The sequence below is a fragment of the Lissotriton vulgaris genome, chromosome 4_1 (assembly GCF_964263255.1).
Source record: "Lissotriton vulgaris chromosome 4_1, aLisVul1.2, whole genome shotgun sequence".
NCBI lineage: Eukaryota > Metazoa > Chordata > Amphibia > Caudata > Salamandridae > Lissotriton > Lissotriton vulgaris.
Genome location: NC_141691.1, coordinates 1,674,240,834 through 1,674,267,643, shown reverse-complemented (window position 1 = coordinate 1,674,267,643; position 26,810 = coordinate 1,674,240,834). Strand labels below are relative to the sequence as shown.

The window sequence follows — 26,810 nt, the reverse complement described above, 5'->3', positions numbered from 1 at the left end:
CGCCCCGGTACGCGCACCGGGGAGCGCAGCGGGCGCGACACGCCAGGTGCGCACGGAAAGCTGATTGGCTCTCAGGTGTCTGTAAACATTCGATACAGTCCGGAGCGGCCGCCATCTTGTGTATCGGTAGGATCGAGACGCAAGAGGTGGCCAAAACAAAGGGGGAAATGACCATAAGGGGGCAGAGTAGACCCCCCCTGACCCCCTAGGTTTGATGTGGTGGCTATAAAAGGGTCCGGCGGGGCAAAAAAAACCATTTTTTTTTTCGTTTTGCGCGGGGGAGCGCACGGTACGCACACCGGGGAGCGGACCGGGGAGCGTACCATGAGGAAAAAAGAATGACAGAGTTTTTTAAAAATGAAGCCTTTTTTTATAAATTGGAAGTAGTTCTAAAAAGAACTGGGTTTTTTCTTCTTTTTGTTGTTTTATATTTTTTTTAATGTTTTTTGAACATTACTTTTTTTGGCTTTTCAAAACAGTTTAATATTTTTTTTGTATTTTTTTAGGGGGAGAAACAAAAAAAAGGGAATTGAAACTGGCTCAACTGGAGCAAAAAACAAAAAACTGAAAAAATTACTTCTTTTTGGGGCACTTGTGATTGTCTCCAGCAAGGACGATGAGCTTTACGCTCTTTTCACCATAGGCGATAAGCTTGCCACATTCAATACAAGTGATTTTAAAATCAGCAAATTGTTGCTGAATACAAGGCATCATCTCTAATGTTTCTGGTCCCGATGAAGTGGGTTTGTTTCTTTGGGAGGTGGTCCTTGAAGACTGGGGGAGGTTACTGGCCAGTTCCCTGAGCTCTGCACGAGAATAGTTGTTAGGGTGCTTACGGATCATATGTCGAATCATGGTATTGTTACCAAAGGAATACTTTTTGTTTGGGTTGCCCCTTGAGAGTTGTTCTTTACAGATTAGGCAAGTTACCTTGGCCACATTCACTTTTTTCTTGCCCTCTGGGAGTGAAAAAAACTCCCCTACAATGTGTGACTTGGGCTTGTATGGGGTATTTTGTTCAGGCAGCCCCATCTTCTCCCATCCTCCTCTTCCTCTTCCTCCTCCTCCTCTTCTTGACCACCAATGTACTGTTGTGGTGGCCCTCTTGGTGGTTGTGGTGGTGGTGGTGGTGCAGATGCTCCAGCTGTTGCAGGTACAGTAGCCATTAGAAAGTACAATATAGTTCTCTCTCTATTACTGAAACAGGTCTTCCTCAGTCAAAGGACAAAGTCAGAATAAGGAAAAAAGGTGGGGTCTTTCATCATTTGGAAAATAAAAAGGCCTGAACCAATGAGAAGTGTTATTTTCAGGTCACAAGACCAGGGATTTCATCATTATGAAAGTAAAACTGTTCTGCATCAATTAAAAGTGTTAATTTCAGGTCACATGACCGACGCGCTTACGCGACGCGCCCACGGGCGCGCCCGGGGCGCGCCCCGGGTCACATCCCGTAAGCACGTCGGAAGTTTACTTTGCGCGATCTTATTCGCTCGAGTGCTTCCGGGTGCGCTTACGCCGTGCGTATCACGCGGACGCGGCTACGCGATACGTAACGATCATGTTTACGTTCGCGACATTGGCGCTAACGGGACGCTTCCCGGTTCGCGCACCGGGGCGCTTCAAACGACTACGCTCTCCGGGGCGCTCACCGGGGCGTGCCTCGGTAGCGCTCCAGGGTCAAAAATTTTTAAAAAATTACAAAATTACAAAATTGTTTAAAATACTAATAAAATATAGGATTCATTCATTTTCAAAAATATTACATTTCATAGCTATAGACATTTGCTATTAACCAAATTTTGAACTTCAAAGAAAAAAACATAGGTTTGGGGCCTTATATATAGTTAGGAATTAGCATTTAAAAAACCAATGAAATTCACTGAAAAAACCATAGGTTTCACACCAGTTATAGTTAGGCTTTAGCATATAAAAAACCTATTAAATTCACTGAAAAAACCATAGGTTTCACACCAGTTATAGTTAGCTGCAAATTTTACTGACATAAAACCATTGAAATTCCACGTTATAGTTAGTTGGACTCACTATAACTTGCGCGTGTAATGCACTGCTGATGACGTCACATATTACATCACTCATGACATGGTCAGTGACATCACTCATGACATCACTGATGACACCATCTTTGTGACAGAGTGACAGACCTCCTTTCAGTGTAATGTAACCCTTGAAACACATATTCAAAAATAGAAACTAACATTTTCCAAAAAATGGAGATATCCATACCAGTTACAACAAACAATTCAGTAATACCACCATCTATATACACATCCACTCATTCACCAACAGTTCTATATAGTCACTCATACATATACTCACTCATCGTATGTAGAAATACACAAATACATCCTGTTACACACCGACAGTCATCCAAAAGTTACTCACACACATACTCACTCACACATGCAAATAAACTATTGAACATCCATTTATTTGCATATACAACTACACACACACTACCACCTTACTTCTAAGGAAACTTACACATACTTACTCTCTTAAACAATCACTTATAGAAACACATACTTATTTAAACAGGGACTCGTACAATCTCACATATACTCACTTATAAACATCAATACTCACATATACTAGATTAAAACATATGTCGTTACTGATAAAGACACCAATGAGACAGTCATTCACTCACTAACACACACATATGCACACTCATCCACCCATACAGTCCTGCACATATGCTGTCTTCAAAACACATCTAAACAGTGAGTCAGTCATTGATGCATCTATGTGCTAAGTAATACCCCCACTAAACTATACAGAGACTCATACTGATACTAAAACAAATCTAATAACCCATATACACACACATGTAGCTACTCACCAACCCATGCAGCCAAATATACACAAAGTGAAACACTGATACATATATTTAAATATTTAAACATTACTCGCTAATATATGTATTCACTAAGATACACTTAATAAGCCAGTTAACCAATCAATTTTTTTTTTAAAACATTCATTTACACACTTATTTAAACATTTATTCTTCCATCGACCTTTACATATACATATATAAAACATATTTATTTTTCAGAAAGACACACTTTAACTGGATGGTGTCATCAGTGATGTCATGAGTGATGTCAATGACCATGTCATGAGTGATGTAATATGTGACGTCATCAGCAGTGCATTACACGCGCAAGTTATAGTGAGTCCAACTAACTATAACGTGGAATTTCAATGGTTTTATGTCAGTAAAATTTGCAGCTAACTATAACTGGTGTGAAACCTATGGTTTTTTAAGCGAATTTAATAGGTTTTTTATATGCTAATTCCTAACTATAACTGGTGTGAAACCTATGGTTTTTTCAGTGAATATATATATATATATATGAGACTATGATTTGATGGGAAATGTCTTTCTATATTTGGGTACTCTATTGTGGGGGTCACAGAATTATGTTGAAAATTAACCCTGAGAAGCCCCATGATGAAATGAAATGTGATATCCCTATGAGCTTTCTGGCTCCTTTAGTTTCTTGGCTTTTCTGGCTAATTTGGATATATTATAAATGTATGCCACACGTCATGGTACACCCCCTACCCCCTTTTTGGATGGTTATCCCCTTGATAGAGTAAACTTTTGATAAATTTTTGATACATTTTGAATTAATATTTCAAAGAAATGAATTCTCATGCCAAATTTTGATGAATTCTTATGATGATTCTTTTGATGAATTTCGTATGAAATGCTATATTACTCTTACTCTGTGTTTTTGGGCCTGTATTGTTTGTTTATTATTTGTTTGTATGTATGGCATTGTACATTTTAACAAAGGACACTGGTCGATCCACGGCTTTATTTCAACGTGAGAATATACGGACGAATTAGACCATATCCCTGTCTGGATAGAACACCTTTTCAATATGGCGCCCATTGTGGCACACAGGGGTGAAGTCCTATGTTTATGTCAATGCTTATCTACGTTCACATTTAATGGGATGTCTGTTAATGAGGAGTGACACACTGACGAAGGCTAACGCCGAAACGCGTCTGTGCTTTTTGTTCCCAAAAGATTAAATCACCTGGATAACTCTTGGTCTATGAGTGCTGCCTCTTTCTTGCTAAACTAAGAAGGGTTTTCGGGCGTCATATATATATATATATATATATATATATATATATATATATATATATATATATAGAAACTCTCAAGCCACTTCCTGAGTTCTCCCAATGGCAGTCAGGCGAGGAAAGAGACACAGACCTCCGAGGTTTTTCAAGTGGGCAGTATTTTATTCAGTGACCCAACACAACGCGTTTCAAGCCCGTAAGCCCTTGATCACGTGTCACAGATTGAAAACACCATCATTCAAATTTAAAGTGCAAAAGTGCCCCTCCCACTGTTTACATCACAAATCACATGTGTAGAAAACATAGACATATATATTCTCTGAAAAAAAAACCATAGGTTTCAGGGACATTATAGGTAGTTGGACATTTCACTCGTACAAGACCAGAGAAATTTGTCCGTTATAGTTAGTAGAGCTAACTATAACTCGCGCCCCCGCAATGCACTGCTGATAATGTCACATATTACAGAACTCATGACATGGTCAGTGACATCACTGATGACATCACTGATGTCAAAGGTTTTTTAAATGCTAATTTCTAATTATAATGTTCATTAAACCTATGTTTTTTTCAATAATTTTAAATTATCATCCCATTCTCAACTTGGTGAAAACTGACGATATCGCTAGTTTTTCAGCGATAGCTTCAGCAAAACACATCGCCACAAATGAAACCGACAACTAACGCTAATGATATGCAGAATAGGCTTCCCGTGCAAAAATAACACGAAAACACCACTTCCCGATATTTTCAACGACAAGCCAAATCGGCAATGCGATCCAAAAACAGGCGATATGCGGCGTTAGCAGGGAAGAACTTAACATCTGCCTTTTACTGATGTAAGCAGGACAACTACCTCCATTATGAAAGGGAGCCCTGCCCAGAACAACATCTGAAGACCAGCACATGTCATAGAGCTTCTGATCATGCAGTTCCGACACCCAAGAAGGCCACAACACCCACCGCCACCACCCCAGGACATCCCGCCGGACCACCCCCCCTACTACCACCAAGGCAGCGCAGAACAGGACAGCGGACCTTCCCAAAACAGCATGGCCCCTCAGTCACACAATAGCTAAATGTTGGGAGATGTGGCATCCAAGTATGTGTGAAGGACACAAGCTACCCATCAATAACAATGCACACAATGCCAAGTGTAGCAGTAATGTGCTGGACAGACCTCACTATGCAGAGCACAGACCTCTTCATGACTAAATATACTGCTGGTGTTTGTAGTGTTGTGGACAGTGGACGCAGCCAAGTTACCTCAGGCAGTGGGAAAGATCTCGTCATGTAGCTGTGTCGCCCCCCTGTAAGCTGAAGCAGAGTGGGCTGATCCAACGTATGCCACTCCAGGGTAGGAGTGTGAATAAATAGGCTGGGGTTCTGGGTGTTGTTCACTTCTGGGAAGGCCAATGCATCTACCAGAGCGGAGGCCCTCACCCTGCAACAAGGCTGCCGCCATGACAGCCAGCCTCCTCTACACAGGCCCCCAGTGGCACAACACCAAATAGTTATGTCTAAACAGACTACTGCCTTCAATGTACACTGCGGACAGCAGGGCTCACAATTCAGATCGAGTCGCGATTGCAGATGAGGCAGTCCAGTAGGCAACAGACACTGCTCCAAGTGTGGCCCGTCCGAACCACTCATTATCGCAGGCTGCGCACAAGCTGAGTGCTTCAGGTGCCACTAACTCTGTACAGCTCAAGTCAACGCAATGTGGCTGTGGGCCTTTGCTGACTGCAGCTTCTGGCCTACACTGCGGTCATCAGGGCTCACAATTAGAATTGAGTCTTGATTCATTAATTGCAGAGTCCAGTAGGCATCTAACTATAATGTCCCTAAATCCTACATAATATCCTTTTAGTATCCTGCTTTAAGAACAGGTTTTATATCAGTTATAGCTTAAGTACAATGACCACATTCATTTTGCAAGCCAAAGGAACCCTGAATGCAGTATCATGGACAGCAGAGCTCACAATTCAAATTCAGTTTTGATTTATTAATTGCAGAGTGAACTGTACTCAATGTCCTCAGATTTTGTCAAGAGGAATTGACAAAAAGCATTCCTCAATGTCTGTGCTGACTACTGCCTTCGATCTACACTGCTGACAGCAGGGCTCACAATTCATATCGACTCGCGATTGCTGAATGCTTCTGATGCCCCTACCTCAGTGCACCACAACTCATGAAACGTTTATGATAGAATCTTTTGTGTATGATTTCAGATCTGCTGCCCCTACATCAGTGCACCACAAGTCATGGACACTTTACGATAGAATCCTTTGAGTATTATTTCACATCTGGTGCCCCTACCTTAGTGCAGCACAAGTCATACACCCTTTATGATTGAATCTCTGTGTGTGATCTGATAATTACTGTTGTACTTGTTTGCAGCACTAACCATTCCCTGAGGTCTGGCTTACACTCACCCCACACGCATCCAGCACAGACGTCCCTGGACATGAGACCCTGGTAATAAAAAGGGGCAGAGCGCACATGCCCATACCCAGTTCCACTATCTATCTAATGTGTTTGTGTGTTCATTACGTATGCATGATGCCCCTGGGCCCTACCACATTACATTGTGCTGTGGACAGTGCACGCAACCATGTTACCTCTGGCAGTGGGGAAGACTTTGGTTATGTAACTTTGTCTGGGTCATTGTATGAGTACATAGGTAGAGACTGAATCATTAGAGTACTGCAAGGAGAGTGTATAGTGAATTTATAAGTGCTTGGGGATTGGCAGAGTGATTGGATAAGTACATGTGTTGGTGGAGCCTAACCTCCGAGCATTAGCTTGGATCTAATTGGCTGCCCTCCATGTACCAAAAACTGAAATGTAGGCTTTGCATGGCTCTGTATTGCTACAGCTGCAACACTCCACTGAATGTGCAATAAACATTCATATCCACACAGATATGTCAAGTCCACGATCTTTCATGTGTGTAAGTATGGATGAATGTAGGGTCAATGATTCCCCCTACCTTCCATGTTGGCTATGTTGTGGGATTTGGGTCACAGGGTGACACATTGGCGCTTGCACCCGGGTGGCGGCAACTCTTCAACAGAGACCCCCGCATCAGGTGATTCCTCATACAGCCCAGGACGGAACCACGTCCAGAGCTCCGGAGTCATTGTTCACAGCCTCACGCAAGACCGTCATACGCCAGGCCAGCCCACTCCGCTTACACTTACAGGGAGGAACGACAATGCTACATGTCCCAGGTCTTCCCTGTAGTGATCTGCTGATCACAGGTCTAGTTGTCAGCATGCCACATCCACTACCTCATGGCTGGTTTACACCCACACCATACCCATGCAGCACAGGCATCACAGAACGTGTAACTCTGCGAATAAAAAGGGCCAGGCACATGTGCTGGAGGCCATTTCCATTCTCTGTAACAACAAGAAATGGGGTTGGGGTCCCAGGGAATCAGGTTTATAGACCTGTGAGGAGAGATTTCCCCTTCAGACAGAATAAACAACAGACTATCTCCTCGGATCTAAACGACGCACTATAGGCCTATGCTGGGCCGGAAAATGCGGTCTGTATCCAAACTCTCTCATTGACAGAAATTATATTTATGAACTAAATGAAGAGAAATAATGTTAATAAGGGGGAATGTATCCCTTAAGGACTAGAACCCTCACTCACCCATGCGTGACATGCTTCATCATATGGGTTCCTCCTTTCCAGTAGGAAAACCTAGTCCTTCTGGGTGCTACGACTTCTTCACTGTGATGAAGGAGCTCAGAGATGTTTTCTTTGGATCTATGACAGAATTTCGACTACAAAAATATCGACCTACAAGAATATCGAGTCAACAATATCGAGGGCAAAAATATCGACATCCTATCTACAACATGGTAAGTACAAAAATATCGAAAAAATAATATCGTTGTAAAAAATATCGATGTTAAAAATATCGATTTTTTTTTTAATATATATAAATGTAAAAGTAAGTATATAACACTAATAAATAAAATATACATATTTAAAAGTATCTAATAATGTTTTAAATTAATAAATAAAACATATATATTAATAATACATTATTAAATATATACAGTAAAGATATAATATATATGTACTGAACAATAAGTATTAATAATTAATTTACTAATTTCTAAATTAATGAAATATATTCTAATTTACTAATACATGTACAAACATAAAACAATAACATACATAAAATGTAAGTAATATAAAAAATAAAATAAACATGTGATATTTTAACAATTAATTATATAAAACGTTGGATAGCGTAAGGGTAAAAATTACTATTCCTACTCCAGAGAGTAGAACAGTAGGGAAAGCGTTTGATAGCGTAGGGATAAAATTACTATTCCCACTCCAGAGAGTGCAACAGTCGAGAAAACTGACCCTGAACCCAAAAACCACCCCTTTACCCACGAACTGAAAACTGACCCTGAACCCTAAAAATACCCCTTTACCCAAAAACTGAAAACTGACCCTGAACCCTAAAAATACCCCTTTACCCAAAAACTGAAAACTGACCCTGAACCCTAAAAATACCCCTTTACCCAAGAACTGAAAACTGACCCTGAACCCTAAAAATACCCCTTTACCCAAAAACTGAAAACTGCCCCTGAACCCTAAAAATACCCCTTTACCCAAAAACTGAAAACTGACCCTGAACCCTAAAAATACCCCTTTACCCAAGAACTGAAAACTGACCCTGAACCCTAAAAATACCCCTTTACCCAAAAACTGAAAACTGACCCTGAACCCTAAAAATACCCCTTTACCCAAAAACTGAAAACTGACCCTGAACCCTAAAAATACCCCTTTACCCATGAACTGAAAACTGACCCTGAACACTAAAAATACCCCTTTACCCATGAACTGAAAACTGACCCTGAACCCTAAAAATACCCTTTACCCAAAAACTGAAAACTGACCCTGAACCCTAAAAATACCCCTTTACCCAAAAACTGAAAACTGACCCTAAACACTCAAAATACCCCTTTACCCAAAAACCCCAAAATGACCCTGAACCCTAAAAATACTCCTTAACCCAAAGTTAGATAATATTATTTAATTAGCAATTAATAATTAATTAACAATAACAATAAAGTAAATATATTAGCACATAAGCTGTAATTAATATAATTTAATAATTAATATCATTTTTCCCCAATTAATTAATTAACAGTAACTAAAAATTATATATATAAATAAATTACTCTAATAATGTAATTAACTAACTAATATTATTTAATTACCAATTAATTACTAATTTAAAATAGGTACAAAATTATATTAATTAATTAACTAATTAATATTAATTATTTGCCAATTAATTAGTTATAAATATTTAAAAACATATATTAATTAATTAATTATTATTAAATTACTCCCCACCCTATTCCCCTATAAACCCACATCCCGCTACAGAAAATATATATCAATTAATCAATTAATTATTTCCCAATTAATCAATATTAATTAGCAAATAATTATAATTAATTAATTAATCCTACTAATTATTAATCAACTTACCATAATTAAATTACTTCCCACCCTATTCCCCTATAAACCCACAACCCGCTCCGGTACTAAAACATCAAATTTCCTTATAAATTTCTATATTATTATAGAAAATGTATACACATATAATAGTAATTATTTTAAATACTTAAATTAAACATATAACACATACATATTAAAAAACTATAAAATAATACAAATATCGATATTAGTGTCATCGAAATTATTAACATCGATATATATGCTATCGATATTACTAACTTCGATATTACTTACATCGATATTAAGTATTTCGATATTACTTACCTTGGGTCGATATTCTGTCCTACGATATTCTTGCCTTCGATATTATGCTCCTTCGATATTTCAGACTCGATATTATGGTAGGTCGATATTTCCAACTCGATATTTTGACTGACTACCGTTTTCTTTAGTATGTTACTGTAGGGGAGAAATGCTAAATCCCATATGTGAGCCTCAAGGAGTAGCGAGGGTGCAGGGCAAAAAAAGGAATGATGTGATAAACTAATATGTAAGGTGAAATGTTAAAACTGCCTAGGTTGATGCACAACCACGATTTTATTAACACGCTGAGAATGAATTCTCGATATTCACGTTGGAGTGTTCAAAAGAAAATTTGTCCTTTCTGGACGTCAAGATCTTTCCTAAAGATGATGGTTTGGCGACAGAGTTATACAAAAGCCCAATGGCTTGTAACTCTTTGCTACCATATCAAAGCTACCATCCAAAAGCTCTTCGTGAGATCTTGCCTTTTGGGCAATTCCTCAGGGTAAGGCGCAATTGCTCTTCTATCGAGAAGTATAATGAACATGCTGATGCCTTGGCCAGAGACCTGAAGGTAAAGAATTATGCAACCACCTATAATACGCAGGTCACGCAAAAGGGCGGCCAACAATAATAGAGAAGCACTTTTGGAGATCCAATCGGAAAAAGAGAATAACTCCAGACTTACCTTTGTCAACACGTTTTAAGGTTATTCAAATCAAATAAAGAAAAGTATAATTGGAAGATACTAAATACAGGAAACAATAAACTTCTGGTTCCCGTGTTTGCGTACAAAAGAAGTGCCAACATTAGGGATAAGTTGGTTCATACCCGACCAAAAGAGAACAAGACCAAGGAAGGACAAACTTCTTTATGGAACCTTCTGCCTGTAACGCGCCACTTTCCGGGCGGAACTTGTGAATGGTGCGTTAAATTTATTTTTATTTTGGCTGCTGTTAACTCTGCGATTTGTCCTTGAGAATATGCCCCTCTGGGTTTTAAAGGCCTGCGAAATACTTGAGTGCCGCGCTGAATGCCACGCACCCAACACTTTCACACTTGGGGGACACGCACCATTCGTATTCACACTAGGGTGCCACGCTGAGAGTCCCGCACCCTTCATGTTCACACTAGGGGCTGCTCTAGGATCACGACTCCAAACTTTATTGAAAAAAAAAAGGCATTCACTTTCATTAATTTACATTCGCCTCAGGACCCCATCCCCCAAGCATCCCCACATCTACATAATTGATTTATTTTCAAAGGGGAGGGGCTACGTGGTCCCCTCCCAGGTCCCTTCTGGCCCCTCGTATCCCATCCCCCTGGGACTGATCTCTCTGTTGGAGACCGTGGGGTGAGCCCCAATGCCCCCATGGTCCCGCCGGTTCCCCGCCTCCTGCGGGAGCTGGCATTCTTTTTGGGCAATGGGAGCTACTAACATGCAGCTTCCCTTGCCCAAAAGCAATTCTCCTTTCCTTTAGTGAAGCGAGAGGAGGTTTTCCCTGTGGCCCCCCTCCCTCTATTTTCAAAGCCCCGGGTGGTGGTGGTCCCCGGAGCGTGGAAAGACTGTGTGACCTCCCGCACCTAATTTACATAGCCCCAAAGAGGTGGCGGTATAAATATAAGATTGCCCCCGGGACCTGGCCCATCTGGGGGCTCATTTATATGAAGTGGGGGAGCCCCACTTCCTTTAAAAAAAAATTCGTCCAGATTCGCACACCCTGCGCGCTTTTGTACGTTTAAAAAAAAAAGAAAAAAAAGAATTTGGGGGGTCCTTGTGGGACCCCCTGAGCAGGCCTAGAGGGTCAGGGTGTCTCACCCTGCCACTTTTCTTCATTTTTCACTTTCTTTCACTTTTTTCTTGTGACTTGGTTCTACTGAGTCACAAGATGGCTGCCAACACTTCTGGATTTGGACTGTTGGCAGCCAATTAGAATGAAGCGCATGGTTGGGAGGGTTCGCGAACCCACCACGCCCCTAGATATCAATAGTTTTATTTTTTGATTTTCTCAGCAACTTCTGAACTGATTTACACCATTTTAAAAAAAGGTCACTTTCTGAACCAATAACTACCTTTTTGCCCGTTTTGGTGTAATTCCGTTCAGCAGTTCGGGCTGTAGCCTTGTCTAAAGTTTCCTATGGGAAATGGATTTTTTGACTTTTGTTTTTCGAATCTCTCAGTAGCTACTGAAAGTATTTACACCATTTAAAAAAAGGTTGCTTTCCTGAACCGAGCGCTATCTTTTTTTGCAAAATTTGGTGTAATTCTGTTCAGCAGTTCAGAACCCTGGGGATCGCCACCTCCCCGGGGCAAAAAAAATAATTAGTGTGGGGGGTCCAAGCCTCCCCACACTGCCCCAGGGACCACCACTTCCCCGCTTTCCCAGGGCATTTAATATTGAGATTCCGGGGATTTCAAATGGAGGGAGGGGGCCTCGTGGCCGCCCTCCTGAGGCCCTCAATGGCCCTGGAGACCGCCAACCCCCAGGGCTGGCTCCTGCAGTGTCCTGGGTGCCCACCCCTGGGACACTGCTGTTTGCTATGGCAGGGTGGGAGCCATGCAGCTCCACCCCTGTCATAGCAAACTTGCTCTCGCTGCCAAAATCCAAAGCTGTTTGCTTTTCCACACGGGAAGCTGCATGTCAGCAGCCCCCCGTGTGGAAAAGCAATGCCGGCTCCCGCAGGACGCGGGGAGCCAGCGGGACTGTGGGGACATTGGGGCTCCCCCCACAGTCCCCAACGTTGAGGCCAGACCCTGGGGGATGGGGTCCCTGGGGCCATAATTGGCCTGAGGAGGGGGCCACACGGCCCCCTCCACTGTGAATATATATATTTTTTTAATGTTGAGGTCAGGCCCCGGGGGATGGGGTTCCCAGAGCTAGAAGTGGCCCGGGAGGGGGGCCACGCGGGCGACCTCCCAAAAATAAAAAACAATAGGATGGCCAGGCCCTGGGGGATGGGGTCCCCGGGGCCAGATGTGGCCTGGGAGGGGGACCAAGCGGCCCCCCTCCCCAAATAAAAACATTTATAAATAAAGGCTGGCCCCGGGGGTTAGGGTCCCCGGAGCAATAGAGGCCTCTGGAGGGGTGACACGCCGCCCCCCTCCTTAAAAAAAATATATGTGGCCATGCCCACGGGGATGGGGTCCCCAGGGCCGGAATTGGCAACGGAAGGGGGGCCCAAGCGGCCCCCTTCTCGTTTACATGTACAAAAAAAGGGGTCAGGCCCTGGTGGATGGGGTCCCCAGGGCCCAAAAAAAGGAAAAAGAAGGTGGGGCCACACGGCCCCCCCTTCTTAATTTTTTTAAAGCCGGCATCGTTGCTTGGCCCTGCCCCCTCCCTGCAGCACTCAGCAAACGCGCCCCCTGGCGCGTTGTAAGTTGGGGAATTAATTCTCCTTGAATACTGACGGTCCCTGGGTGCCAACTAGCCCACTAGATACCTCAAATATGCACCAGGGGGTGCGTTTGCACAGTGGTGCAGGGAGGGGTCATGGCCTGATGTGACAAGTGTGCAAACGCGCCCTGTGGCGTGTTTTAAGTTGGGTAATTAAGTCCCCTTGAATCCTGAGGGTCCCTGGGGACCAACTAGCCCACCAGGTACATCCAGTAAGCACCACAGAGTTGCGTTGCAGAGAGGTGTAAAAAGGGACATTGCCTTGGACCACCTCTCTGCAACGCTGCTCTGTGGCGCTTACTTGAGGTACCTGGTGGGCTAGTTGGCTACCAGGGACCCTCAGGATTCAAGGGGAATTTATTCCCCAAATAAAACCCACCAGGGGGTGCATTTGCACAGTGGTGAAGCGAGGGGGCGGAGCCTGATGCAGTCACTCTGCCAAAACCCAAGCACATATAAATTCACCATGCACTTTCCTTGCAGCACTCTAATCATCCATTCACTACCCATGCACTCATGCAATGACCCATGCACTAACTCATGCACTGCTAGAAAACCCTGAGCAGTTCCCATGCAGTCCAGACCCGCGCTATCACTACCCATGCACTTCCCCATTCACCCAGAAAGCACCATGTACTTTCCAATCACTCCACCAAAGCCCTGGCACTTATAAATTCACCATGCACTGTTCTTGCCATACTCTAATCATCCAATCAGTACCTATGTACTTATGCAATAACCCAGGAACTAACACATGCACTGCTACAATCCTCTGTGCTCTACCCATGCAGTCCAGCCATCGCCCTGTTAGTACCCTTGCCCTTTTTCAATCACCCAGCCAACACCATGTACTTATTCAATCACTCCACCAAAACCCAAGCACTTATAAATTCACCATGTACTCTCCTTGCAGTACTATAATCTTCCAGTCAGTACCCATGTAGGCACTAACACATGCACTGCTACAATCCCCTGTGCACTACCATGCAGACCTCTAACCACCTACACAGTACTGATTCATTCCTCCAATTACCCAGGTTGTACCCATGCACTCCAGAAATCTCTCTGTTACTACCCCTGCACTCCTCAAATCACCCATCCAGCATCATGGACTTATCTAATCACTCCGCCAAAACCCAAGCAGTTATATAATCACCATACACTGACCTTGCAGCACTCTAATCATCCAGCCACTACCCATGTACTCATGACATGACCCAGGCATTAACTCATGGCAAATACAGAAGCGGTCATGCTAATTACAGGGGTACCCCAACGCATAGTGTTCCCTAGTGTATGTAGGTATTTTCACTGTATTCTAAGTGCCTTTTAGCATAGCACTGGCTCCGGTCCTGGTTAGTCAGAGTCAGTTACCACCAGTACCTGTCAGAAAAAAGTTGAGGGCACAGATGGACTTTCTGCACCTCTGTTGGTTCTTTCTGCACATCTCTTGCTTCTTCCTGCACTTTTCTTCGTCTTTCTGGACTTCTGTTGCCTCTTTCTGCATGTGCCTTGCTTTTTTCTGTGCTTTTCTTCCTCTTTCTTCACATGTGCTAACTTTGTAGGCATAGTTAGAAATTAGCATTTCAAAAAACATAAGATTCCTTGAAGAAAACATAGGTTTCAGACATATTATAGTTAGAAATTATCCTTTAAAAAACCATTGAAATCCACTGAAAAAACCATGGGTTTCAGACACGTTATAGTTAGAAATTAGCATTTTAAAAGCGTTAGAAATTCACTGAAAAAAACATAGGTTTCAGGGACGTTATAGTTAGTTGGACATTTCATTCGTATAAAACCATAGAAATTCCCCGGTTATTGTTAGTTCAGCTAACTATAACTCACGCCCCCGCAATGCACTGCTGATGACATCACATATTACATCATTCATGACATGGTCAGTGACTTCACTGATGACATCACTGATGACATCTCAAATGATATCATGACATAAGTATATGATTAATGGGTAGACTCTTTTCACCAGTAGATAATAATTAAAAATGTAATCGGAGATTAAAAAGTAGGTCAAGTGGGACGTGGTGGGAACATTCTGTTGTCGGGCGGCCAGGGGACACCTTTTCTGCCGGGTCTTCCTGTAGTCTCGCGGACAGCATGGGCTCACTCTGCTCCGCTCCTTCCTGAGTTCCTCCCCGGGAACCTTCTCTGGTACCGTTTACTCCTGCGTCCCGTTCTTGGTCTCCATCTTCTCTTTTGTCTCTCTCCCTGCGCGCGCTTCTGTCTCCTTCTTGATCTGGATCAGACGCGATGACCTGACTTCTCCCCTGTGCCTGACTTCCGGGCCAGGCAAGGAGGAACGGACTGTCTGTTGCGTTGCCATCACCGGGTTAGTGACAGGGTTTTTTTAAATGCATTTTCTCTGTTCAAGAGGTAATGGTCTGTTTTTTGTAACATGATGGATTTATTTTAATAAATGCCAAAATGGTATTAGTATGGACAGTTTGCATATGATAGAAATTCTCCAATACTATAATGTGGAAGGCTTGATGAAGAATTACAATATCAGAAACAATGTTTTTTGAAATGGCTCTCGGTTACTCTTTTGTTGTATGCACTTTTGACATAGGGTTTCCCCTTTCTATGTATATAAAGTCTGTTTCTATGTTCCTAAAGTATGATGATTTCTTTTTTTTAGGGGAGGTGCACGTGTTTTAAACAATCACAGTGAACAAGACAGAAAGGTGAAACACATCTGTGATAATGGTGTCTAAATGATAAATTGAATCTTAAATCACCCTCAGTGCTCATCGTCCTTGTCGGTTTGGCTGAAAATAGTTGTTTTGTGAGTCCACCCTCATGTAGGGAGGCCCCCGCTTTGGGTGCATCAGCAACAAGCATTTGAAACATAAGAAACAGTATTAAATATTAATTATATGATAAGATATTTAACATTTGCTACTTTAAATTCGATGTATATTTAAAAATCAATATTTCTGTCTATTCTTTGACAATATTAGTGTCAGATATTTTTTCAATATTGTTGTACTATCATTATGAGTGTAGGATCACGATATTATGGAAAACAATATATTTTTCCGATATTTTTGCCAACGATATTCATTACCACGATGTTGGGCCTAATTACAATGTGTCGTTGTGGTCTCGGGACCGGCTGACCTCCAGTCACCAGTCCCGACACTGAGATTACAATGCAACTTCACATGGTGCAAGTGCATACTCCAATTTGTCTTTGGAAACTTGTGCTGCGGCGGTAGGACAAGCTCCCATAGACAACTGGGAGAATCTGTTCATCCTTGCACCACGTGGCAGGCACCCACAAAGTGCAGGGTTTAACGGGGGCACCAATCCTGCTTGGCTCCCAATCAGAGGCTGCTGGGTGAAGGGGGCCCTGCTAGGGGACCCCAATTTCACTTTCCAACAGGCTTTCCATGTCGGAGAGCACATCATGAGAAGCCTTTAGGAAACCGACATCATAATCCCGACGGCGGAAACGCCATCCATAAGGATTGCGGGCAGGCCTCTAACCGCCCGACGGGCTCCTTGAGCCTGTTGGAATCCAGCCGGAATGACCGTCCGGTTTCACTTTTGACTGCTTGCATGGTAATGCGGCGGTCGAAACTGAAACCACAATGAGACTCGAAAAGCCTCTTGCCTGCTGTCTTAGGCTTTCCCACTCCCATCATAATTAGGCCCATTGTTTCAGTGATCCGTACTTAAGTAATGTGGTGAGGTCCGTTGGCTGCAAATATTTGAGATCTTTCCCGGTGGTGGCTGTGTATAAGCACACGCAGCAGCGTTGAAAAGCAAGTATCCAACCCTAATTTTTGGTCTCCGGTAAATGTAGAAAAATGTGATGGTCTCAATCTTCACCCAATCTAGGAGAGCCTTTGCACCAAATTCTTGCCTACTTTGATCTTAAGGGCTGGGTTCTTTCAAAGGAGGCTTGCTCAGTAGCTTGACTTGGCCCAATGCCCATTAGTTAAAACAATATTTGGATTATTGAACACCACAGGTCAAATGTAACCCTGGGTGGAGTTCATTGAGTTGCACTACGCAGAACTACGCGAAGTGCAAAAAAAAAAACATCGCACTATGCAGAGCTCCGCAAGCTGCAGAGTACGGTAGAAAAATGCTGTTCGCAGTGATTGCACATGCCGAATACTTGTCCGCACTCTGCAATCATTGCGAACAGCACCATGCACAGCGCAAGCTTACCTTTTCTGCCGCTCAAGTAGATTTTCGAGCAGCAGCTTTCTTAACGTGAACGGGCAGTTTCTCAACACGAGCGGTCGCGAGCATACGCGACCACCCTCAATGAGAAACCTGACCCCCCCCTGCGTTGAGAGATCTCCCCGGGAGGTTTATTTTCCATGCTTGCGCTCGCCATCTTGATGTTGCTGATCGCAAATGAGGAAAAATCTCGTCGGGAGGAGGATTTTCTTTGCTCGCGCTCACTAACTTGGCATTGGTAAACACGAGCGAGGAAAAAACTCTGCTCCGCTGCGCAAAGCGAAGTTTTTCGGAACTCCACTAGCTCCGTGTAAAGCGGAGTGCGGGAAACTCCACAAGAGGAGTGGAGTTCACCACCCAGGTTAAGTCAAATGCAGGTTAGTCTTTAGTTTAATCTAAAGAGATAACCAATCAAAATGAAAGCATAATTTTAAATCCTGCTCCAAAGCAAATTACACCCAGCTGATTCAACTATGTGTACGTTATAGGAAGCAAATAATTCACCATAAAATGAAGTGTACTATCTCTGGATTCATTATCTGTAAGCGTCTTTGGGCGAGCTAGGAGTTCAAAAGGAATGGGCTCTAGACTAATGAAAAATGGTGAAGTTGAGCTTTGAACAGTACTTCTAGGAGTTTGATACAATTTCAGCGATTTTCGCCCCTTAGTGTAACATTTAGGAGGATTTGCTATTCTCTATCTACTTCTCTTCTTTGTCTCAAACTCATTTCATTTTTGGAATGTTTAACACAGCCCACCCTCATTTAGTGAAATGGAATGTTTGAATGGTTTGGAGTATTCCCAAACTAGTTTGCTTTTTTAAACTCACCACTGCCCCATAAGTTGTGCAATAGATCAAAGATGTGATATGGAATTGGAAAGTAACCTGATTTGTCGTTTGAATCGTCAAACATCACCCTGCAGGTGGTCCCTATGTTCAGCATGGTGAGTGAGGATCCGGAGTCATAGGAGGCACTCCAAGGCTTCAGCGAAGCGTCATGCTTGATGTATCTGGTGTGAAGTTCAATGGGAGACTGGCAGTCTCCTCTGGCCTTTGGGAAAAACTCGTCCCAAATATCTGGTCCTACAAATAGAACACAAAATTCTGTTCAGTTCAGTTAAAATGAGCCTTAAAAGGCATAACATGCACAAAATGTAAAATATGACAAGATTATTAAAAAGTTACATAACATTTTTCAAACTAGTCATCAAATTCAAATGAAAACAGGTAAAAAGAATAAGATCATATATGAAACTCTTCATATTATTTCCTTATTAAAAATTAAAACGGCATGACAGTCGTCTATTGTGCAAAGTTGCTGTAGGAATGCCAATCCTTTCTGATGCTGTTTCAGGTTTGACCTGCCCAAGACAGGGACCAGGAGGGAGAACAGAGGTGCTGAATATGATGGACAAAACAATATAAATTGACCTGTGCTTTATTTCAGTATATTATTACAGTGGCACAGATTGTTAAAAAGTTATATTACATTTTCAAACTAGTCATCAGGGGTGAAACCCATCAAATTCAAATGGAAAGAGAGAAATGGAAAAAGATCACATTTGCAACTCTTCAAATAAGTAAAGGACAAATGTAGGGCTCTCTTCTAGGCCACAACGTATTTCCATGTTATAATATAGACATTTAAGGATTGTTCTACAGTGCCAACTTTCTGGCCTGAAGCCAAATTGTGTTTCAGAAAGTATCTTATTTTCTTCAACCCAAGCTCTCAGCCAAGAATCTTTTTACTGGAATCTAGCCAGGAGATTGGCCTGAAACTTGAGGGTAATGTTGTATCTCCTTTTTAGGTTGAGACAAGGAAGCGTGCATGCGCTGTGTGCAAGACATGCTGTAAACTTCTCTTAGGGCTTAAACCACGCCCATCGATTCCATTTGGTTCTTTATTGTGCCAGTCAGAAATGCTGACTTTTTGTTAGTGGGTTGCTTTTCAAAGTCCCTCCTTGGGCTGCCTGGTTGTTGCCCAGACAATTTAAGTCAGTGAACATTTTTGAGGCCCATCGCTGTGTTCACGCTTTTTCCTGTTACAGCATGTGATGGACCCTCCTCCCATTTGGGCATCGCAGCCACGGATCGTGTTACACTACTGCTGTTTACAGCTCTCTCTCCCTGGAATTTGTTGACTTGCCCACTTGTTTTTCTGGTAGTGAACTACAGGCTCTTTACATTGGAAGTCGGCATTTTTCCTTTTCACTATGAATACTTTATTTCTAACGCTCACCTTTTTTTTGCGTTTGCTACTATTCATTTTCTGTGAATTTTTTAGTTATTTGTTTTGTAAAACCTTTACTTTCATGTGCCACAATGTCTGGATGGGCATGGCGGCACTAAAGGAAACCATTTGACCATGAAGCTAGACTGATGATGCAGCATTTTGGGCAACTTAAAGGAGTCGGATCCACCCAGCGATTCAATGCTGTTTGTTTGTTCAGACAGCATCCTCACCCATCGGATGATCTAGCTGTATCATGTGTAGAGGGTGGACACTGGACAGGGCCACAAGACAGAAGAAAATGTGTTTTTGGTGCTCGACACAGCTGAAATTTAAACAATGTATTCCATTGTTTATGCCGGGAATTAGCATAAAATCGGGACACCAGGCCATCCGGAAGGCTAAGGCAGAATGCCAGTGCACACACTAAGCTCCATGCGGGATGCTTTTGCCTCGGCTACATGTACCCACCTGCCTGTAAACTGTGGAACACAGGTTAAAACCTCCGATGAACATACATCCGTGCAGCAGGTACATTCACCCACCAAGCTAAGTGGGATTGGACCCTGTGGCATTCAACTCTGTACCGTTTACACATATTTTCCAGTCATGGTTTCTTCCCCAGAGCTGTCGGAGGTTTTAACCTGTGTTCCACAGTTTACAGGCAGATGGGTACATGTAGCCGAAGCAAAAGCATCCCGCATGAAGCTTTGTGTGTGCACGGATGTATGTTCACACATCGCACATAATTGCAACGTGTGCTTTTACCACGCGTGCAATGCATCGCAAAAACCGTTTGACCGGCAATGTTCACAACGCACGGCGTTGCAACGCAGATACATTGATTCCTATGGGCAAGTACATGACATCGCACACTGGAAAATCGCAAGTCAATACAACGCATAAAGTCCGTGTAAACCCGTTCTTTTTGCGTTGTCCGTCCCTTTAAATGGTGTTAGCCTTTCACCGAGTCCCATAATTTATTTGTGCCAGGCCAGCCAATCAATAATCAGAACGAGCGTGTCAAGCCATTTACTTGAGACCCCAAACATGCAGTGCTCAACTAAATGTTTTCTGCTGGGGTCATCTTTTCAGGAATTAGTCGCGTGGCATTGATTGTTATTTGTTCCTGTGCCTCATTAAGTTTTAGACTTCATTTGCGTTGAGATCACCTCAAATGAATTGAAGCGGAACGCCATTTGACGAAGAGCATCTCTTTAGACATCACTTTAGCTGTTTTAGGAAGCGGCGATTGTGAAAATGACTACAAAATGTGAAGCCCTGCGCTCTGTGGATCTGCCTCACATTGTAGATATGGTGGGCATGGAGAGACTTTTGTTTTTTTCGTTTTGAGAAGGTTTTAATTAACTATGCCTAAAAATACATTTGTTAATTTGACTTTGCATGTATATCCGGCCGGTTAGGAGATGGCTGCATGTCACCTGAACGACCTGTTGTTTCCACGAAGTGCACGACCAGTTGGCTCCAGTCCTATTCTTTCTGGTTGCAAAATCAATGCATTCTGGGAGTTGTAATTCTGTTTAGTTAAATTTAACACAAACCATACAGACGCCAGAAAAGGCAATTTGTGGATGGAAATTCCAATATGGGGTTATGTCCCAGTGAGATGGCATCACCTGGTAACCTGTCACTTACACTGGCGTGACTGAGGTTACCTGCCCTGGTGAGGAAGTGTTTTACCTGAAATATGTTTGGCATTTGTGGGGCCGATTTGAGAGTTCCTTTTTTCCAGCCCGTCTCCGAAGGCTGCATTTTGTGTCTCGCCTCTTATAAGCAGGGCAGGTTTTAACTCCAGTGAGTTATGCATCCCTGATTTGGTTATCGTTTTTGCATACACCCGAAGACGAGAAGTGACCTTGCTCCCAGGTCATCTGTGTAAAGAGATTTTATTGTAGTGGATAGTTTAGTAATTGTATACAATAAATGATTATTCATTCATAAAACGATTTTCCTTTTTTAGAACTTGCCTCATCTCACCCTACTTTCCTGATTATTGTTCCACACTCTCATAGCACGGAATTGCCAGTAGTGCTGTACTGCATGTTTGCTCTTCCAGCTTCACACCCAATAGCAATTTCAGGGTTGTACATACGAGTATGAAATCATATCGTTTTAATTTTCTATTTATATGCAACTTTTTTTGAGTAAGTAACAGTTCCTTAAGATTTGTCTTACCGCGTAATGCACCTAGCGATGATCTCGATTCCACAAGTCCACTTGGTGTATTTTACTTTACAAATGAATACGCTAATGCTGTGTTAAGGAAACCAGGTCTTCGCTGCTGCATGAAGCGCGCCCAGTCTAAGCGGCACCCCTTGTTGTGGGATGCGACCGTCTGGCTCGTTAATCTGTAACTAATTCTGTCCTTTGAATTTACATGTTTGAGCCTTCAAGGAGTAACGCTGCCAGTTTGTCGTCTACCCGCAGGCCGTCCTTTTCGAAGTTGGTTGTGACGTGCTTGTTCTGTACTCTGCATGTTTTGGGTGAGTCAGATGCCATGCCGCGCTTTGCAGTAACTGGTACTGCATTAACATGTAAATAAATGGGTGTTCGCCCTGCTGCACAGATCTCTGCTTAATCTTCAGGTCACAGGACCAACTTCCGAAACTGCTGACTCTGCTTTTATCTTTGTCTCATAAATAGTAGTACCATTAAATCAAGTGTTTCTCTTCTAATAACTCCTGGCATTCATAGTACTAAGACTAAGATCTACATATCTGCGGGACTCTCAAGCAAGCGTAAAAAAAACTGTTCTCCAAAAATCTGTTCTAAAAGAAGCACGGTTTTAAAAGAACAAAAACTGATTTGAAACCGCAAACAATTCCCAGATTGCAACATGTCTCTCTCCCAGATTGGCTATTAGTGCATTGTCAGCGGCATTCTATTTTAATAAACCTAGGGATTGCACAATTGCATCTTCCAGGCCGGTCGGCATGCCTTACTCATAATATTGCATTAGAAAGTGTACACTACAAGAAAGCCTTTTAATTATCCACCTACAAAGTTCAGGCCTACCCACAGGTCACGTTTATATTTTGCCCGAAGGTGTTATTGTTGGCAGGCTTATGCCCAAAAGCAGCTTAATTTGCTTCGTAAAAATATGTAAAATCGCTGTATGTATGTTTGTTATTCTTGGCTCTCTGGATACTCTGTGATAGTGTGCACTTATATATTTAATCGTTTTGTGTATTCTACCACTGTCTTCCTTGCTTATTTCACAGCACTGTGGAACAGTATAGATATTAATAAAAAATTGAAATGAACTTTGAATACAAATCGTTTCCTAAAATACCACTGGGTGCAGTGATATTCTGAAAGCCCTGTATTTTCTGCAAAAGGGTAGCAAACTTATCCTTTGCTAATTTCACGATCTCCTTCTTCTCAGTTCCAAATATTAAAGTTATCACTTCCAACCATATAACAGGTTGGTGGAATACGTGAAGAAATATTGAAAGGACATAGCATCAAGGAACTGCCATTTAAATTACCCTTTGAAAAGAACCTTTTTTCAAAGTTCTTTGCTTACATTTTCTAAATGCCAGTATTTGTATTGCTGCGTAATATATATAACATTACACAGTTATTTTCATATAATAAAATAATAGAAATAAAATATATTGGGGTGAAAGACCTTGAAGTCAAGGAAATGTTCAAGCATTTCACTCATCAAAAAGAGAATGATTACAGCTCCTTCAGACTTCAGTAAAGCCCCTGTGAATTAATCCTTTGCTTAACCACATGGCTGCTGCGGGGATTTTTGCGCTGTGCTGCAAATTGCTCTTCTGCTGCAGATATGACGAGCTCAGCTCGTCATCAGCACACGACACCCGTGGGTGATGACGAGCTGAGCTCGTCATCAGCAGCGAAAGGGTTAAACAACTTATCATGGTTCCTGAATGTCATCAACTACAGCGGCCATCGTTATTTACAAAGGGATAATGCATTACGTATTCGGCATAGACATTTGTTTTACAAATTATAGCAAAAAGAAGAAGGAAATCGAAATTTCATCTATTTTGAAAAGCCTTCAAAGGCATAAAGGGATAGTTGAAATGTCAGGAATTGCCACAACTTCTGGTCCGTGTGGGCGCATTTCACTTGCACTTATCGTCCCATGGCTCCGCAGGGCGAGCGGCGCGAGACGTCTCCCCCTGCAGATTTCGCGCATAATGGTAGGGTCCAGGAGCGTGATAGAGAGGGAGCGTCAGGGCAGGTATCAGTGCGTAGTTTCTGAGGAGATTAGGCGCAGGTAGTTTAGAGAGGGGGTTTCTTCCTCTTTAGCGAAATCCGAGTTTCAGGCAGGTTAATCACTTTGGTGGTATAGAAGTGAAGGTTAGTTTAGTCAGAGAAAGTTCATTTTTCACAGAATGGAAATGAGTGAACAGCTGATAGCGGCGTTGAGAGTTGTTAGACCTGGCATCTTTGGCGTGATTACCCCTATCTTTTTGCCTCTGCCTCCTGTATTTTTGATGCTGTGCTGGATTCGTTTTTGCTGGTTTAGATGCTTTGGACACTCTGCCACTGCTGATCAGTGCCAGAGTGTAAGTGCTCCCTATGTAAATTGTTATTCTGAATGGATATACATGTTTGGCATATTTGTTTCACCATGAAGTCCCTAGTAAAGTGCACTGGGTGTGCCAGAGCTGGTGATGACAAATGCTACTAGTGGGCCTGCAGCACTGATTGTGCCACCCACAGGAGTAGCTCTAAAATGGTGTCTCAGGCCTGCCACTGCAGTGCCTACGGGCAGTTTAGAACTGCCATGTCCTCTTGGTCAGTGTCCCCACTGACCAGGCCTAACCCTTCCCTTTTCGTGCACATCAGTCACCCCTATGGAAGGCCCAAGGTACCCCCCTGGGCAGGGTGCAGTGTATGTGAAAGGTAGAGCATGTACTAGTGCAGGTGACATGCTCTGGTAGTGAATTACAGCCATTTTCGTTTTTCACTATTGTAAGGCTATCTTGCTCCATAGGTTAACATGGGGGATGCTGGCTACAGTGGTTAACAGCATTTCATCCCATAGGAACAAGATAGGACATAAGTATCTAGTATCCCTGAACTCAGAATTTAATAACACATCTTTTAGGAAAGGTGGTTTTTAAATCCTGTGTTTGGGAACAGCACTTTTAGAAAGTTGCTGTTCTCTTGTCTGACCCTTCTGTGTGCCTGGGCCTGTTTGTGTATTGACTGTCTGGTTTGTGAGTGACAGGGGCTGGGGAATTCCCCCAGAGGCTGGATGAGTCAGCACTAGGCTGAATGGATGCATTGCAACCTGAGTGGTGGGAGGAGTTAGCACCTGGGCTGAATAGGGCTGTGCCTGCCTGCCACAATGCTGGCTCCACCTCCTACTGGGCGGCTGAGGACCCTGCCCCTCACTCTGAAAGGAAAGATGCAGCCAGCAAAACAAAGTGCTCAGGATCCACCCAGAACTGGTTCAGACCGGGCTCAGGGCCCACATGCACAGAGAGAACAAAGACTTTAGGGGTATAAGTACAGGACCCCTGACAACAGAAAATTAGATCATCCTGGAATCAAGAAAGAACCTCTGCCAAGGAGAAAGCTGACTCTGAAGAAGGAAGACTGTCCTGCTGTTGCTGTGCTGGACTGACCTGCTGTTGCTTTGCTGCCAAGGAGAGGGGAATGACTTTGCTGTGAGCTGTGTCCCCTGTCTTGAAGGAATCTCCAAGGGCCTGAGAAGAGCTGGCTCCCTGTCTTTGAAGTCACAGGAACAAAAGGACTTCACCCCCAGTTTCCCTGAACTCTGCTGAGAGAGTTCTGTCCTTCCTAGAGTGCTTGATCCAGTTGTGGGGCCTCTGGAAGTTGAACCTGAGCTGGGAAGCTTGAAACTAAGCTTGAGAGACTTTTTGAAGCTGAAAAATGTCGCATCGCTCGCTTGCGGAGCGCATCCCCGACAGTGCGAGAAGTTTCCCGCCGCTACGAAGGTCGAGATCGGCGCAGCGCCTGACGCCGCTGCCGGAGCCGTCGCATCCTTCGTTTGCGGGACGCACCACACTGGTGCGGGAGAATCGAACATCGCTGCGAGTGTCGTCGCAGAGCCTGTCATCGCTGGATGAGATCACCGCCCCGCTTGCTTGCGGACCGCATCACGTCGCTGCGAATATCGTCGAAGAACCATTGCATCGAGGAGCTGCGAGAGAGAGGATCACCGCTGGACCGCACATCGTCGCCCCGGAGATCGTCGCAGCCCCTACGAGATCATCGCATCGTGCCTTTGCGAGAACAGACTTCCTACGGAACCTACGCACCGGAATCCACACAAGCGGCCTTCCTCCCCATACAGACCGGATTCGTCGCAACACGCCCGCTGCTGCAGCGGGGCTGTCGCATCGCCTCCCCAGGGTCTCAGGAGTAATGCATCGCTTGTTTCCACCGCACCAGCTTCCTGCTTGTGGAACTTTGTTGCATCTAAAAGGTACTGTGAGTAAACGTGACGCAACTGTGAACTTTTCACGCATCTGTGGATTATTTTAACGCAACTTAAAGAACTTTGATTACAACCTGAAGAACTCTTTTGAAACCATATTCTCGAACTGTGTGTGTGTTGGATTTTTGACGTTTTGGTCTTGTGTAGTTTAGAATAAATATCTTTATTTTCCTAAACTGTTGTGGAATCAGTTTGTGGTGTTTTCACTGTGTTACTGTGAGTGTTGGTACAAATACTTTACGCATTGCCACTGGTTAGCCTAGACTGCTCAGGCCAAGCTACCTAGAGGGCGAGCAGGGGTTATCTAAGAGGGTTATCTCCTTGCCCTGGCTAGAAGCAAGGGTCCCTATTTGGACAGGGGTACCTACCTCTGCCAACTAGAGACCCCCAGTTCTAACAAGAGTGATCCAGCAAGAAGGGAGAGAAGACATGCTGACACAGGCAGCGCGCGATGAAATGCTTCCCCCAAAGCGCCCACCACAGAGACAAGCGGCAAAAGGGGTGAAGTATGCCATTGAAGCCTGTCAACCGGCTTCTGTCAAGAAACGGAATGGGCGAGTCTGTTCGTTGAGCGCTGG

At 43.3% G+C, this 26,810-nt stretch overlaps 1 protein-coding gene across 1 annotated transcript in view; it reads right to left on the bottom strand.

The window, feature by feature from the left end:
• Positions 1-26,810, bottom strand: part of CA3 (carbonic anhydrase 3) — a 260,543-nt gene that overhangs the window by 158,839 nt on the left and 74,894 nt on the right. Inside the window, exon 2 of the mRNA XM_086965952.1 lies at positions 18,422-18,619. Coding sequence (XP_086822078.1) covers positions 18,422-18,619 — 198 coding nt within the window. The remainder of the gene's footprint in view (positions 1-18,421; positions 18,620-26,810) is intronic.